Source organism: Trachemys scripta, chromosome 1 (genome assembly GCF_013100865.1).
Source record: "Trachemys scripta elegans isolate TJP31775 chromosome 1, CAS_Tse_1.0, whole genome shotgun sequence".
In the NCBI taxonomy this organism is placed as follows: domain Eukaryota; kingdom Metazoa; phylum Chordata; order Testudines; family Emydidae; genus Trachemys; species Trachemys scripta.
Genome location: NC_048298.1, coordinates 23,802,094 through 23,819,414, shown reverse-complemented (window position 1 = coordinate 23,819,414; position 17,321 = coordinate 23,802,094). Strand labels below are relative to the sequence as shown.

The window sequence follows — 17,321 nt, the reverse complement described above, 5'->3', positions numbered from 1 at the left end:
TAGGTCATGCTGGTAAGGAAGTGGCACTATATGTGAAAGAAAGCACAGAGTCAAATAGAGTAAATATCTTAAATGACTTATACTGTACCACAGAATCTCTATGGGTAGAAAATCCATGCTTGAACAATAAGAGTATAGCAGTAGGAATATATTACCAACTACCTCATTAGTGATGGTGATCGTGAAATGCTCAGGGAGATTAAAGAGGTTACAAAGGCAGAAAAATGCAATAATGATGGAGGATTTCAACTATCCTCATATTTACAGGGTATATGTCACCTCAGGAAGGAATGCAGAGAGAAAATTTCTAGACACCATTAATGACTGCTTCTTGGAGCAGCATGTCTAAGGACGCACAAAGAGAGAGAATTCTTGATTTAGTCCTAAATGGAGCACAGGATCTGGTCCAAGAGGTGAATATAGCTGAACCACTCAGTAATAGCACATAATGTAATTAAATTTAACATCCTTGTAGGGGGAAAAGTGCCAAATAAACCCACCACAGTAGCATCTAACTTCAAAAAGGGGAACTACACAAAAATGAGGAAGCTAGTTAAACGGAAATTAAAAAGAACAGTCACAAGGATGAAATGCCTGCAAACTGCATGGAGACTATTTAAAAATACCATAATAGAGGTTCAAACTAAATGTATATCCCAATTTAAAAAAAGACAGTAAGATGACCAAAAAAATACCACCATGACTAAACAGCAGAATTAAAGAGGCAATTGGAGGCAAAAAGCATCCTTTAAAAATTGGAAATCAATCCTACTGAGGAAAACAGAAAGGAGCATAAACTCTGGCAAGTAAAGTATAATAAGGCAGGCCAAGACAGAATTTGCAACTAGCCAAGAACACAAAAATTAACAGCAAAAAATGTTTTGGTACATCAGAAGCTGGAAGCCTCCCAAAAAGTCAGCAGGGCCACTGGATGATTGAAGTGCTTAAGGAGCACTCAAGAAAGACAAGGCTGTTGCGAAGAAGCTACACAAATAATTTGCATCCCTCTTCACTGCAGACACTGCAGGGGTAGATTCTGACACCTGTGCCATTCTTTGTAGTTGACAAATCTGAGGAACTGTCTCAGATTGAGGTGTCATTAGAGGAGGTTTCTGAACAAGTTGATACATTAAATAGTAATAAATCCCCAGGATCAGATGATACTCACCCAAGAGTTCTGACATAAATCAAATAGGAAATTGCAGAACTTCTAACTGTGCTATGTAATCTATTGCTTAAATCAGCCTCTGTATCAAATGACTGGAAGATAGTTAATGTAATGTAAAAGGCTCCAGAGGGGATCCTGGCAATTACAGGCCATTAAGCCTAACTTCAGTACCAGACAAATTGTTTAAAACTATAGTAAAGAACAAAATCAGATACATAGGTAAACATGGTGTGTTGGGGAAGACTCAACACTGCTTTTGTAAATGGCAAGCATGCCTCACCAATCTGTTAGAATCCTTTGAAGGTGTCAACAAGCACGTGACCAGGGTGATCCAGTAGATATAGCGTACCTGGACTTTCAAAAAGCCTTTGATGACGTCCTACACCAAAGACTCTTAAGCAAACTATAGAGTCATGGGATAAGAGGAAAGGTCCTCTCATGGATCAGCAACTGATTGAAAGACAGGAAACAAAGAGTAGGAATAAACAGCCAATTTTCACAATAGAGAGAGATGGGGTGGAGTCAGGGCGGGGGGCGTAGGCACCCACCGGCGCCAGAGAAAGTTGGCGCCTATGCCCATGCTCCACTCAGATTGCTAGACTGCCTCTGACTTCCAGAAACTGGGACTGGACAACAGGGGATGGATCACTCAAAAGTGCCCTGTTCTGTTCATCCCCCTGAAGCATCTGGCAATGGCCACTGTCAGAGACAGGAGAGTGAGCTAGATGGACCATTGGTCTGACTCAGTATGGCCATTCTTATGTTCTTATGTGCTTTTATTATTATTTTTCTAGGGCAGAGGCTGTGTTTTTGTTTCAGATACACTTGTTTTCGTTATTGCTGTGCTCTTCAATGCACAGTCTCTGCCCAGACTTGGGTCTACTTTTAAACACTTGAATGCTTAAGATAGGCATCTAGTTCCACACCTGGGTACTCATATCAGTGCATAAGCACCCAAATGTTGATCTGAAGCCCCAGAAGTGAAATTTGCATCCTGACACAGCTAAGTTTTCAAATAGGCATTGAAAGCCTGTAGCATGTCATACCTGGTGTTAGGGTTTGAGATAAAAATCAGCCCACAGTTCTGAGCATGTTGTTGGAGCTACACAACTTATATTTGGGGTGTTTCCTCACACAATTATGCTGCAGATATTTTGAGCATTTTTTTTTTGTTTTCCTCAAACAATACAACTTCATAGGAGAGAGAATTTGCAACCAAATTCTTGGTATTGTCTTTCAGTCCTGAGTAACCTCCAAGCAATAGTCACATATAGCAACCTTCTCACATCACTGTGGACACCTGCATCCAAAGAAGTGAGGTTTTTACTCACGAAAGCTTATGCCCAAATAAATCTGTTAGTCTTTAAGGTGCCACCAGACTCCATGTGGACACCTGCAGATTGCTCAGTTCACTTTCACTTTAGTACTGTACCCTAATTTCAAGTAGCAGATATCTGTGTTTTGACAAATGTTTAGCACTTAACTGGAAATTAAAATTTCAGGTACAACAAATCCAAGGTAACGAGTGACTCCAGGTCTTGTACAGACAGAGGGTCACGATGTGAGGAAGTGGGACAGAATCACTTCATGTCTTTCAATATTTGAAGGATGGTGAAAAAGTTGGCAATGAAACGTGTAAGAAAATGAGCCTGACAAATTTGTTCTTTCCTGAGTTTCCTTGTGTCTGTGTGCCAAATCTTGCTTTCAAAAGCAGTACCCTACTTCCTGTAAATACAATCCATAAGGCTGGCAGTTGAAAATAAACTCTGCCTTCAATCCCACAAAAAATCTGGGGTCATGCCCTCCTATTTGAAATAGCGTGGTTGGCACAGAACTCCATTTCCAACAGACCAAACTCAAAGTAAAGATTTGCTATCTCAGAACATTTTGGAGCTGAAATGTAAACATTACCATGCAGGGAAGCAGGACTTGAATGTTATTTTTAATATAACATATTAGGAGGTATGGTAGAAAGAAATTTGTCCTGTCCCAGAGAACACCTCAAGAGAACAAGGCATAACAGCAAGGAATGATTGATTACTGGACTGTGCCAACTATAAATTGGAAAAATAAGATTAGTACTGAACACAAAGCCTTCTTTGTTGTCCTTTGTGAAACTGTTAAGAATTCTGGTAGTAACTTAAGGACCATTTTCAGCAGTGATTTAATCAAATCAGAAATAAAACAAGGTTGGGTTGATCTAAATTAACAAGTTATTTAAAAGCTGAATATTATTTGGTCCAAACTGAGAAGTTTCCAGCACAGTACTTTCAAAACACATCAAAATTATTTCACATTTGTTAATCACTAACAGTGTACTTAGCACTGTATAAACACATGCTGTAGAGAAAAGCATGCTTCCTGCTTCAGTATGCTTATTTTAAAGGCCCAATCCTGCAAGAAGTTGAACACCAGCATTCCCTCTAATTTTTTATGTCCATGTGTGGAATGAATTTTGATATGTACATTAATATGGAGGTGATGTGTGACACATCACCTTCACATTGGTGAACATACAAAATTCATGGGGTGGGGCCAAGGGGTTCGGAGTGTGGGAATGGGCTCAGGGCTGGGGCAGAGGGTTGAGGTATGGCGTGGGTGAGGTCTCTGGCTGGGGGAGCAGGCTCTGGTGTGGGGCCAGGGATGAGGGGATTGGGGTCTGGGAAGGGGCTCAGGGCTGGGGTGGGAACGAGGATGAGGGACTAGGGGTGCATACTGCCCTGGGTGGAAAGGACTCCCCCCACAGCCCTCTCTCACCACAGCAGCTTGGGACTGGGTGACAGATGCCTCTCCCCGGTAGTGGCAGCTCTGGCGGGGCTGGGACGGGCCGAGGGAGGGGCTCCTCTCCCTGGTAGCTCCGGTGGGCATGGGCCAGGCTGGGCAAATGGCTCCTCTCCCCGGCAACTCCGGTGGGCCTGGGGCAGGCCAGGCGAGGGGCTCCTCTCCCCGGCAGCTCCTGCGGGTCTGGGCAGGCTGGGGGAAGGGCTCCTCTCCCCGGCAGCTCCGGAGAGCCTGGGCCGGGCCAGGGAAGGGGCGTCTCCCCCTGCCTGCCTGTGCAGCCCTGGAGAGCAGGCCAGGCAGCTTACAGGGAACATAGTTGAACATCCTCAATTCCTGTTGAATTTATGATTGGATCACCAAGTATATAATACATAAGTGTTGCTTGGTTCCTACTAACTATTAAAGCAGAATTTTGCAAGAATAAGGAATCGTTGATTAGCATGATTTCCTGTTGTCTCACAGATTAATACCCTGAAAATAAGTTCAACACCTCACCTCTGTGTTAGTCAGTCTCCTACAAGATTGACGTATATACTAAGGATACACTAAGTAGCAAGATACTATAGAGTCATTGAGAGATATAATGGGTATATTATTCAATTAACTAGTTTTACCTACTGAATGGCATTCCTGTTTGTGCAAAATCTTATTATTTACTGTATTACTAACTTTATACAAACAAGAATAACATTCATTTGCTAAAATTTGAAAATATATGTACCTGCAGGCAGGTAACATAGTGCAGTGGTTATAGGAAGGCACTAAGCGCTAGAAGACCAGAGTCACTGTGTGAGCTCTAGCAATCCACTTAACCACTTTGTGCCTCAGTTTCCCCATAAAACAGAAAATACTTATCCACTTGTGTAAAGCACTTTAAGAGCTTGAGGTGACACTACGTAAGTGAAAGGTATTATCATATCTCGCCCAATGTCCCCTAAGTGTATATGATTCTTTAAAAAGTTATTTTTTCCTTTGAAAATGTCCATAACAAAGCCTGAAAATGAATACAAATGGCTATGTGATCTCCTGAGGAAAAAGTGAAATGTAACTAATCACTAAGGCACATAAATCTGAAAGATAAAATGGCTCTCAACTGTCAGACACTCCTTAATATTTAGAACTGAGTTCAGTTAACTATGGAAACTATTCGTCATCTGTTAGTAGACAGTGATACCTCCCGTGTTAAGAAACTGTAGTCTTCTAACACCGTCATCATCAAACAGTTCATTTGACAGAAGGAAAAGCAGAGTCTGGAAAGTTGAGTTTAGGTTTGTGGTTTCCATGACTGACTTTTGTGAGGAGATTTGTCGCCTTTATTTTTAAGAAATGTTGATATTGTTTTTTTAATTACTATTGTTTTCAGGTTTTGATATTTCTAACAGGCCTCAATCCTGCAAGGAGCTTGCTGTGGTGGGGTCACTGAGATCAGTTGGTGCTACCAGAAAACACAGAACCTTTCAGAATTAGCTCCATAATTGTATTCATTTACAAAAATGTAATTCCTTGAGTGCTCACACTGTATATCCAAAAAAGACAGTCCACCTGATTCATCACTGCGTTACTCCAGTTTTACTTTACTGAAATCACTAAAATTACATTGGCATAAAACTGGAGTAACTCAGTGATGAATCAGGCCCAGTACATTTTGATTTGAAGTCAAAAAGAAGGAGTCACAACAACCCCTGAACTCATATGTACAGTACAAAAATCACAAGAGAACACAGAGATAATTCAGCAGTGTTTTACCATTCACAAACAAAAATCACTTCGTTGAAACAGAGACAAGACTAACCCCGGTCTTTTTTCTTAAATTAGAGAGCACACTGATTAAAGCGGCACTTAGACTGTAAACATTTTGTCTTTATTTTCTAAAGACGCTCCTAGCATCTTTGCAGATGATATAAAATAATAAAACAATGATTTAATATTACTTGTGAGTGACAAAATCCCAGCCATTCAGTTTTAATCATCAAACATAAGACAAAATAAAAGGTTAAGAAGACACTTGATCATGTTCTATAATTATCTACAGAGAAAGAAGATATCAGATACTTCAGAGCTCTTTTATCTAGCAGATAAAGGCATAACAATATCCAAAGGCTGAAAGCTGAGGTCAGTAAAGTTCAGACTGGAAAAGAGAGGTAAATTTTTCATAGTAAGCGTAATTCAGCATTGGAACAGATTACCAAGTGCTGTGGTACATTTTCCTTACTTGGGAATTTTTAAAACAAGAATGGATGTCTTTCTAAATGTATAGCTTTATCTTTCCCAGCATTATAATATTTCTTACAGTTTGCAAAACCAAAATGAAACAATCCTGTACTAAACCAATTCTTTATTAAAAATCCTAGAAAGCATTTTAATCACATCAGTAAAACAAAATATGTTACTGAAGATACAAATAATCTATGTATTTCACCTAAATACTATCTGGAAAAAAATACAAGAATGCTGTCCTATTTCAAGAGAAAGTAGAACCTACCTACTGTGATGTTCCCTGTTTTAGTTTGAAGGGTTGTGTCACCTATAAGAGAAAAACAGAGTCGATGTTTTAATAAGAGAAACTTATTTTATACAGTCCATTCAGAGGCTGCACAGATTAACTGCATATCTGGGAGTCCTGCTCCAATGACCATAATGCAACTGCTAGTCTACATATTTTTATTTGGGTTGCAAATAAAAATTAACAAAATAAATCAATACAAAATATATTATTTTATATTCACAGAGTTGCATTTTATGAAAATTCTTAACAAATGAGGAAATAAAGTTTAAAAATATGAAAATATGGAAAACAATTTGTGTAAAACTTTATGAACATATAGACAAACAAAAAAAAAAAGCCCAAAGCATTTCATGGGTATCAACTAATACTTTTTTATTATTATTATTTTGTGCCACTTCTTTTTTTTTTTTTTTATTGTGCCGTTAACTACATGGGCCATATGGCTGACTAAATTGGTTTAATTATATGTGTAACAAAAATGGCATACAGACAGCTAAACAAAAAAAGTTCCCATCTTCCAACAGAGAGATATTTTTCAAGTTGAGCAGGGGGGATTGCAATAACATTTTTTTTCCAGGAGGGGTTTTTCTATTTCATACTGCAGGGTTTCTTCTTAAAAAATTCCTGTGGAGTCATTGCACATTACCATGCTATTCCCTTCAAACCACTCTTAATGTCAGACTCCAATGTCAATCTGTGCAAGTAATCACTTTAGTATCTGCATCCCTGTTTTGAAAGAATTCAATGAAATGAGGAGCCGACAAAGTCATAAATCTGCTAAAGGAATCAGTTTATTGTAAACTGACATGTAATTTTTGAGCAAGCACATATCAAGATTGTGGAAAGTAGTAAATAATCTATCAGTTTTTAATTTGTTTAGCAAAACATGATTCTGTTCAGCCATACTACAGTATTATATTCATTTCTTATGGACACCAGAGCAATCTATTTGACAAAAAAAGGGCGGCTGTTGCAAGGTGTAGAGCAGTGGTTCTCAACCCGTGGTCCACAAACTCCTGGGGATCCTCAGACTGTGTCTAAGATTTCCAAAGGGGTCTGCTCTTCCATTAGAAATTTTTTAGGGGTCCACAAATGAAAAAAGGTTGAGAACCAGTGGTGTGGCGGGTCCCACTGGAGATATCAAGCATCCTCAATTTTCACAGATTTTATTGGGATTCGATAGTTCTAAGCACCTCACACAATCTGGCCCCAAGAGATTAAAGAGAATAAGTGTAGAATAGTGCAAGAGAGCTGAAGCTAAAGCATGTAAAATCATCTCTTGTTGTACCTGTCAGTTTCTGATCAGACAGTACCACATCGTGTTATATGCAGATATCTTCAGACATAGTAAAATCCATGTACTGTACTCTTCCTATTCAACTACAGTGCTTGCAGAATTTGCAAGACCAGTGCCTAAGGCTTAGGATCTACCTCATTAAAAAAAATCATGTAGTTAATGGTCTCTCGATAGCTGGTAGAAGGTATTATACACATACCTCATATTTATGGAGCGACATTCGCACACAAAATACATTCAAAATGCCAAGTAGAACTGCACAGGAAAAAAGTATACTGCAAAATACAGTTTAAAATGGTTTCCATGATTCGGAAATTGACAACAATATGATGAAAGAAATTTACAATTTTCAAGCCCCTCAGAACAAGACTGAAAATTTTCACGTCAGAGGTCAAACTGGGCAATCATAGAAGACAACAGGCATTAATAAGGACGGAATCAGACCGTTTTTATATGTTCTGTCAACTTGAAAGGGGTTTCCCCTCCCTTGCCCTTTCCAGCCTCAGGTATATAGCCCATGTATAGGTCTCCTCTTTTCCTCCTTTTGGTTATTAATACTTATTTCTACACAACAAAGTGAGACACAGGGCCAGATTCAGACCTGTTGTAATCAGGTGACTCAAACGGGCCTGCAGCCACTTACTTGAAATTAGCCCCTAGTTTATAAATTATTAACTATCCCAGAAGAATATTAAACATTTGGAGATTAGTGAATTTTCATAAATCACATTAACTCAGCCAATTTGACAAGTTGTTTGGAAGGCAGAGAGGAATTTCTTTCTGTGCTGTGTTGTGAAATGTCCATAGAGTATATACAAAACTGACTTTTAACTCATTTAACTATTCCATTAATTCCAATATTTAGTTAAACTTACAATTTTTCAGCTAACTAATCCTTGAGTCTAAATATATCTGGGGTGGAGCAGAGGAGATCTGACTATATTTAAATATTGGTTGGTTTATTCTGCACTACTGGATGTGAAGTTGTGGTGAAGTACTGTAAATACTGCACTCTAGCTGCTTTAATAAATCACCGATGGTGGTGGCTTAATGTTTCAATGATTTCTGTTCTTTCTGAACATTAATGAGAACTTTTTCCTGCTTTCCTAAGTTTTGTTTATCTATAGATATTGTAAGTCTCAACATCAAGGTCATCTTGAGGCCAAACTCAAGATGTGGCTCCTGGGATGTGAACAGTGGCATCATATTTCTCTTATATTGTATTGCTTTCCCTGTGAATTCCTGACTTAGGCCCATAAGGGGACAAGGCATGTTAGGATGCATGGGAAGGGATAGAGTTCATATCCTCACACTCCTTCTTAGCTTTGGTTTTCTATTGTGAAGTTGATGCTATTCAGACCTATGCTTATGAGGAGCTAACACCAGACTGCTAAAATATGTAGAATTTTGAAATGAAGTCATTTAACATATAGTAGTTCCATAATCTGTAATTAAAAATGTATAAGACTCATTTTTGTGCAGGGACCATATTTTCATGTTCTTTTACAGTGCCAAGCTCAAAGAATAACAAGCCTTTCCACATGTCATAGCTTCTTTACAATATCTAGGTGATAAGTTAATGATAGCATAAGAGTTCCCATTTTAACCTTCCTCTACGCTGCACATAGCCAAGATCTTTTAAATCAGAAGTTCATTTCAAAAGTTTATGTGACAGAGGAGGAGAAAGGTCTGGGTGTATTGGTTGATCACAGAAAGACTATGAGCCGCCAACGTGATGCAGATGTGAAAAAGGCTAATGCAGTCCTAGGCAGGCACAGGTGAGGTATTTCCAGTAGACACAGGAAATATCTGTTACCATTATACAAGGCACTGGTGAGACCTCATCTGGAATACTGTGTGCGATTCTGGTCTCTCATGTTTAACAAAGATGAATTCAAACTGGAACAGGAATAGAGAAGGGCTACTAAGATGATCTTAGGAATGGAAAATCTACCTTATGAGAGACGACTCAAAGAGCTTGGCTTGTTTAGCCTAATCGAAAGAAGGCTGAGAGGAGATATGATTGCTCTCTATAAATACCAGGGAGGGAGAGGAGTTATTTAAGTTAAGCACCAATGTGGACACAAGAACGAATAGATATAAAATAGGCATCAACAAATGTAGGCTTGAAATTAGACAACAGTTCCTAACCATCAGAGAAGTGAAATTTTGGAACAGTCTTACAAGGGGAGCAGTGGGGACAAAAAAACCTAACTGGCTTCAAGACTGAGCTTAATAATTTTATGGAGGAGATGGTATGATGAGACTGCCTACAGTGGCATGTAGCTGATCTGTGACTGCTAGCAGCAAATATCTCCACTATCCAATGATGGGACATTAGATGGGGCGAGGTCTGAGTTACTACAGAGATTTCTTTCCTAGGTGTCTGGCTAGTGGGTCTTGCCCACATGCTCATGCTCAGGGTCTAACTTACTGCCATATTTGGGGTTGGGAAGGAATTTTCCCTTTGGTCAGATTGCAGAGACCCTGGGGGGTTTTCACCTTCCTCTGCAGCATGGGGCACAGGTGACTTGCAGGTTTAGACTAGTGTAAATGATGGATCCTCTGTAACTTGAAGTCGTTAAATCATGTAATTCAGTCAGAGGTTAGGGATCTATTACAGGAATGGGTGTGTGAAGTTTCTGCGGCCTGCAATATGCAGGAGGTCAAACTAGATAATCATGATGGTCCCTTCTGGCCTTAAAGTCTATGAGTCTACTCTGCATGCTAACTCCTACCAAGTGTAGTAACGCTTACATAATTTAATGCCGGTTGCTTTTTAATGCATTGTGGTCACATAAGTAAGTCTATCAGAAAAAGTAAACTTTAACAGGCTAAGGCATTGTGGTTTAAATTCAGGGAATTTAAATAATTAATTTAAATCACTCGATTTAAAAAATAATTTATTTAAATAAGGTTGAGGCTTTGTGTGATAGTTACAAGGCAAGCTGCACTTAGATCCCTTTTAATCTCTCTCAAGTGCACCCTTCTGGGGACAGGTTTTGCCACCATCACCCCTCCTTCCCTGGGAGCAACGATGTGGTTCTAAACTGGATTTCTGGGCTGCAGGCCCCCTCTTTACCATCTGTTAACCAAACAGGCTCAACTGCATTTAGCACCTGTAAGCTCTTTACCTCCAGGAGCCTATGACAGCAGCTGATTAAATGACTCAAAAACAACTTCTTCAAAACAAAGCATTATTTATTCACTCTACCTACACAGTAAGCAGAGCAAATGTATATAACAAAAGAAGGCCTATCTACATTTCCCCTTACCAAAACCTTATCTTTCCTTGCAAGCTTTAGTAAGTTCCATTTAGCCCAGTTACCTCCATCTCTGGGTTGGGAGAAACAGTGTGCCCTGCTGCAGTGTACTCTCCGTCTCTCTCTCTCTCTCTCTGAATCCCCGTCAATGCTCACTGACACTCCCTGGGGAGCCTCTGGCTACTCAGTCAAACCCCTCACTGCCCCCCTTCTTCTCTAGGCCAGCAATTTTAAGGTTTAAGCATCCCCTTTGATCCTAGGTTTGTCCTGGAAAGAGTAAACTTTGCCATCTTAGCTGGAGCCAGGCCAGAGGTATTTGCCATATATAGGGCCCTACCAAATTCACAGTCCATTTGGGTCAATTTCACGGTCATAGGATTTTAAAAATTTTAAATTTTATGATTTCAGCTATTTAAATCTGAAATGTCATGCTGTTGTAACTGCAGGGGTCCTGACCTAAAAAGGAGTTGGGGGTTGCAAGGTACTGTAGGGGGGGGTTGTGGTACTGCTACCCTCACTTCTGCGCAGCTGCTGGCGGCGGCGCTGCCTTCAGAGCTGGGCAGCTGGAGAGCGGTGGCTGCTGGCCAGGAGCCCAGTTCTGAAGGCAGAGCCATTGCCAGCAGTAGCACAGAATAAGGATTGGCATGGTATAGAATTGCCACCCTTACTTCTGCGCTGCTGCCTGCAGAGCTAGGCCCTCAGTCACCAGCCACCACTCTCTGGCCGCCCTGCTCTGAAGGCAGCAGCTCTGAAGTAAGGGTGGCATGGTATGGTATTGCCATCCTTACTTCGGCGCCCTGCCAGCAGGAGCGCAACCTTCAGAACTGGGTGCCCGGCCAACAGCCAACGCCCTCCAGCTGCCCAGCTCTGAAGGCAGTGCAGAAGTAAGGGTGGCAATACTGCGATCCTCCTAAAATAACCTTGTGACCCCCCTGCAATTTCCTTTTAGGTCAGGACCCCCAATTTGAGAAACACTGGTCTCCCCCGTGAAATCTGTATAGTATAGGGTAAAAGCACACCAAAGACCAGATTTCATGGTCCATGATGCGTTTTTCAGGGCCATGAATTTGGTAGGGCCCTAGCCATATATGTTAGTTACAAGGTATAGTGGGTTTAATTAACAAATAACACTCTCCTGATGGGTTTGCAATCTAAATGTTGCAGCTTTGTGCTCATTCAGGAGACACAGGAAGCAAAATACACTAGAACTAAAAATAAAAATAACTCATTACAATTTTCAAGCTAAGGAAAATGCAAAAGTAAACAAATGGCAAAAGAGTAAATTCAAATGTAAAAATTGTCATTTTTACTAATCTATGGTGTTATTACTAAAATAGAGAACTATATTATTTTAAAATAAGATTTGTCTTAAAGTTTCACCATCAGGTTAAAAACACGTGTTATAACATGTGCACTATATAATCATGAATAGATCTTTATACTTGTCTGCTGTGTTTACAAAGAATTACTGTTCCATAAAAAGGCACTCAAAGCATTAAATAAACTTAGATCTACTTTTGCTTTTGTTTTTAAAAGCAACATTTTAAAAAGAATTGTGTGTTAAAAGAGCAAGTGTTAAGAGTTCCAGAACCATTTAATGTAGAGCTTTATGAAAATAAACATGAAGTAAGGTAAGAACTATTTGTTTAATCTGGATACAGCTCTATTTGCATTCATGCTGTTCCTGACCGAAATTACAACACAGCTTTAGACATGTGGATTGTGAAAGTGATTTACCTTCAAGTATGATTGTTACTGTTTCATTTTTGGCTTGAAACAGCCAAAATAAGCTTTTCATGGAGACCCGCCCCCTCCCCCAACACTAACCCCTACCCCCATTCCACATTAAGAACTTAGTTCTTAGAAGATTATTTAGTAAAAGTCAGCATATTGGCTTAATGGACTGAACAGCAACTAAATATAGTATTTATGTAATTACATTTATTTATGCCTCATCTGTCGGAGAGGCTGGTTCCATTCTAAAGGCTGGAACTTTAGCCGGGAAGTTTATCAATCAGTTTTCTATAATTGACAAAGGAGTGTTTTGTTTTGTTTTTAATAAGGATCAGAGGGAGAAGCAGCATTTCTGCAGTGAGGTAAAAATCTGCAGCCTTCATGAAATTGCAGCAAGTTGTTTTGGTAGCCTATAGCTAAAGATTGGAACTTGTGCCAATGTGAGTAATTTTCACTGCTGGTACATGTTCCAGTTTGTCTAATTTAGCTTCAAAATCACTATAAACACATCAAGAACAGAGAGGAGGTGCTCAATGGGAATTCTGGTGAATTATTACTGGGGACCAGGTTCCAACCACTATTATTAATATGAAAGAGACCCATGTTAGCCATCCTTCCAATTCTGGATGAAAAACATTTGGGGAAAAAATATGACATTTGACCTGGAAAATTGTAAATTGGCAGTGTACTAGCTATACAGGACGCCAGCACAAACACAGAGAAAATACTTCTAATAAAAACAGTATCACTTTAAGTCATCGTAACCAAATACTATCCAGAAGTCTTGTTAAACAGGTTAACCCCTTTGATTTCTGTTAAGAGATAAAAACAGATATTTAAAAACAAAGTATAATTTTACCACTGATGCTCCTTTTATTTGTTGTATTTTCTACTATTTAACTCTATGGCAAATTGTTAATTTATATCCCTAAAAATGTGGTATGTTTCTTCCTTTTATGCCTTTTCCTTACTATCACAAGCTTACTTATGGAAGTATCTTTAAAATACAATATTATTTACAGCAGAGGAAGAATTAATTAACTTGTCTTATATATGGTGATCTCATCATTTTAGCATTTGCCAATGTTGAACTGTTTGAGTCTGGTTTGCTCAGCTGCTATGTCTGCAGTTGATTATTTAGGGCCCAGCCTCATGGGAGCAGTCATTTTGTTTTTATAATTAACACTATAGATACCCGCACATCTGCTAAATTCCAGACTGTATTTTGCCTTTTCTGTCTTACCATGAATACTTCCCAGTAGAATATCACCAGCTGTTGAAGACAGAAATGAAGATTCTGCATAAAGATATTTGGTTTTCAACAAACCATCTTCAGTAGAAATTTTGATGGATGTCCCCTGTAGTTTCTCTATATTCACACTCTGTAAGAGAAACGAGCTGAAATAAGCACCATGGAAACAGGGCCGGCTCCAGTGTTTTTGCCGCCCTAAGCGGCGGGGGGAAAAAAAAAAAAAAGCCGTGATCAGCAGCACTTCGGTGGCAGCTTCATTCTTCGGCAGCAATTCGGTGGCGGGTCCTTCCCCCCCGAGAGGGACCGAGGGATCCGCCGCCAAATTGCCGCCAAAAAGCTGGATGTGCCGCCCCTTTCCGTTGGCCGCCCCAAGCACCTGCTTGCGGCACTGGTGCCTGGAGCCGGCCCTGCATGGAAATATGCCAAGGCTCTTTGAGAGACAACAGAACTACATGACATGCATTTACCCAGATACAAAACACAAGTGGAGTGTCAGATCTCAGCTAGAAGCTACATAACACACAAAATAAATCATCATATTTTGCACTTCCATTCTAGGACTTTAAAGCACTTTATAAGTATAAACCGAATTAATCTTTACAACATCTCTGTGTGGAAAGGAAATATTATTATACCCATTTTACAGGTGCAGAACCTGAGGCACAAAGAGGTTAAAAGGATTTTTAAAGGCAACACAAAAGAGTCTGTGGCACAACCAACAATAAGGTTCCAGTCCTGTGTTTTGCTCACATGACAAGAGTGATCTTTAACTCCCCAAATAAGGGGAGTTAAAGAGCTCAGACAGAACCTACAAAATGAAATAAATATAATCTGTTTCAAAAATAAGTTACAGAATATGATCAAAATTAATAACTGAGGGTTAATGATCTTGAGACAGACTTTTGCAGATATTTAAGAGATGAAGTTAAAATGACGTGCTTTCATAGGAAGTAGTTTACTGTGAGCAACACCATACCAACACTATACATAAAACATAATATGAACATTGTTCCTCTTGCCCCATGTGGGTTTGAAGGTTCTGTTCTGCTGTTTACTCAGACTTTTCATTGGTTCACTTTGTGAACACGACACATGAAAAACTGAAAAAGACAGGCAGAGCAGAGCAAAGTAATATCATTATTTGTAGTAGTTGTATTACTGTCGTGCGAGCCCTAATACATAGACCAGGACCCCCAGCTAAGCAGAGCCTTAAAGGTGAAGGCACGGGGTTTAAATCCAACATGGCTGGAGACACAGGAAAGAAATTTGAAGGTATTGGACAGACTGGAGGGGTACAGAGTGGGAGTAAGTAGAACTTGGCCTTTGTGCAAATAGTCAGACTTGTAACTATTTGGACATGCACAGTAGGAGATGCATTCTCATGTGATTACAAAGAAAAGAATTAAATTCTTATAGATTCATAGATTATAATGTCAGAAGGACCACTAAGATCTAGATTGGTCTCCTGTATGAAACAGACCATGAGATTCCCTAAATTAATTCCTGTTTGAACTAGAGCACAACTTTTAGAAACACATCCAATTTTGATTTTAAAATTGCCAGTGATGGAAATCCACCACAATCCTTGGTAAATTGTTCCAATGGTTACTTCACTGTTAAAAATTTGCACCTTATTTCCAGTCTGAATGTCTCTAACTCCAACCTCCAGCCATTGGATCATGTTATACTTTTCTCTGCTAGACTGAAATGTCCATTATCAATTTTTTGTTCCAGATCTGGGTGCTTATAGACTGTGATCAAGTCTCCTTTTAACCTTCTCTTTGTTAAACTACAGTAGAACCTCAGAGTTACAAACACCTCAGGAATGGAGGCTGTTCATAATTCTGAAATGTTCATAACTCTGAACAAAATGTTATGGTTGTTCTTTCAAAAGTTTACAACTGAACATTGATGTAATACAGCTTTGAAACTTTACTATGCAGAAGAAAAATGCTGTGTTTTCCCTTTATTTTTTACTCGTTTACATTTAACATAGTACTGTACTGTATTTGCCTTTTTTTTTTTATTTGATCTCTGCTACTGCCTGATTGTGTACTTCCAGTTCCAAATGAGATGTGTGGTTGACTGGTCAGTTCATCACTCCGGTATTCATAACTCTGAAGTTCTATTCTAAACAGATTGAGCTTCCTTAAGGCTTTCACTATAAATCGTGTTTTCCTATCCTTTAATCATTATCATGGCTTGTCTCTGAACCCTCTTCAATTTATCAGCATCCTTCCTGTATTGTTGACATCGGAACTGGACACAGTATTCCAGTAGTCACAGGAGTGCTAAAGATAAAAGTAATATAACCTCCCTACTCCGACTACATATTCCTCTGTTTTTATACATCCAAGGATTACATTAGATTTTTTGGCCACAGCATCAGACTGGGAGCTCACATTCAGCTGATTATCCATCATGACCCCCAAGACTTTATAAAAGTCGCTGCTTCCCAGGAAAGAGTCCTCCATCCTGTAAGTATAGCCTATCTCTTTTGTTCCTAGATGTATAACTTTACATTTAACCATATTAAAATGCATATTGTTTACTTGGGCCCAATTTACCAAGCAATCCAATACTTACAAGTTCAGCATGATTTGTTTTGTAATTATATAATAATTCAAGTTACACTCCTGTTCAGCATGTTTTAAATTTGCCAGCTTTGCCTTTTTCCTTAATAAAATGTAGTGTCCATCCTATGAAATGATTTACAGCCTTGTGGTGTACATCAGCTCATCTTAAAATCCACTTTGGCGTTTTAATGCTATCTTTGCCTTATAAGATGAACAAGTTCATGAGAAAAACCAATCTCCCATCCCATACAATCCTCTGAAAAGGATGCGATGTAGAAAAGTTCTTACAAATATAAGGACGTGTCATCAAACTCTTCCGTCTAAGGTTCTCTCTCTCTCTCTCTCCCCCTGCTATGTAAGTTTACAGTCAACTAAGTTTGGGAGTGAAATCCGCGATCTCATTACAGCTCCTTTATGCCACATAAAACAGCTAAAGCAGCATAAAGGGGTCTTAAGATCCCTGTACTTCACTGAGGGTACTGCAATGGTGCACGCACAGTGGAAGACCGCTCTTGAGGACATCCTTACAAGCCCTGGCATAGGGGCATGATGGGAGCAGGGATGGTGTAAGGAAGGAGAGACATGTTGGAGGAATGGGTCTCAGAACTGCAGAGATTTTGGGCAACATTGCAACCCACAGGGCAATGGGGAGGCTGCCTTAGCCCTGGGACCTAAGTTAAGTTATGCGAGGGGCCTCTCCAACCCCCCAGACAGCCTAGGATTAGGAGGGCACAAAGATGGTTT

At 39.6% G+C, this 17,321-nt stretch overlaps 1 protein-coding gene across 1 annotated transcript in view; it reads right to left on the bottom strand.

Moving 5' to 3' along the window:
- Positions 1-17,321, bottom strand: part of FAM185A (family with sequence similarity 185 member A) — a 65,937-nt gene that overhangs the window by 24,750 nt on the left and 23,866 nt on the right. Inside the window, exons 4-5 of the mRNA XM_034766045.1 lie at positions 13,993-14,131; positions 6,432-6,473 (exon numbers count right to left, since the gene is read on the bottom strand). Of these exons, the coding sequence (XP_034621936.1) occupies positions 6,432-6,473; positions 13,993-14,131 (181 nt within the window). The remainder of the gene's footprint in view (positions 1-6,431; positions 6,474-13,992; positions 14,132-17,321) is intronic.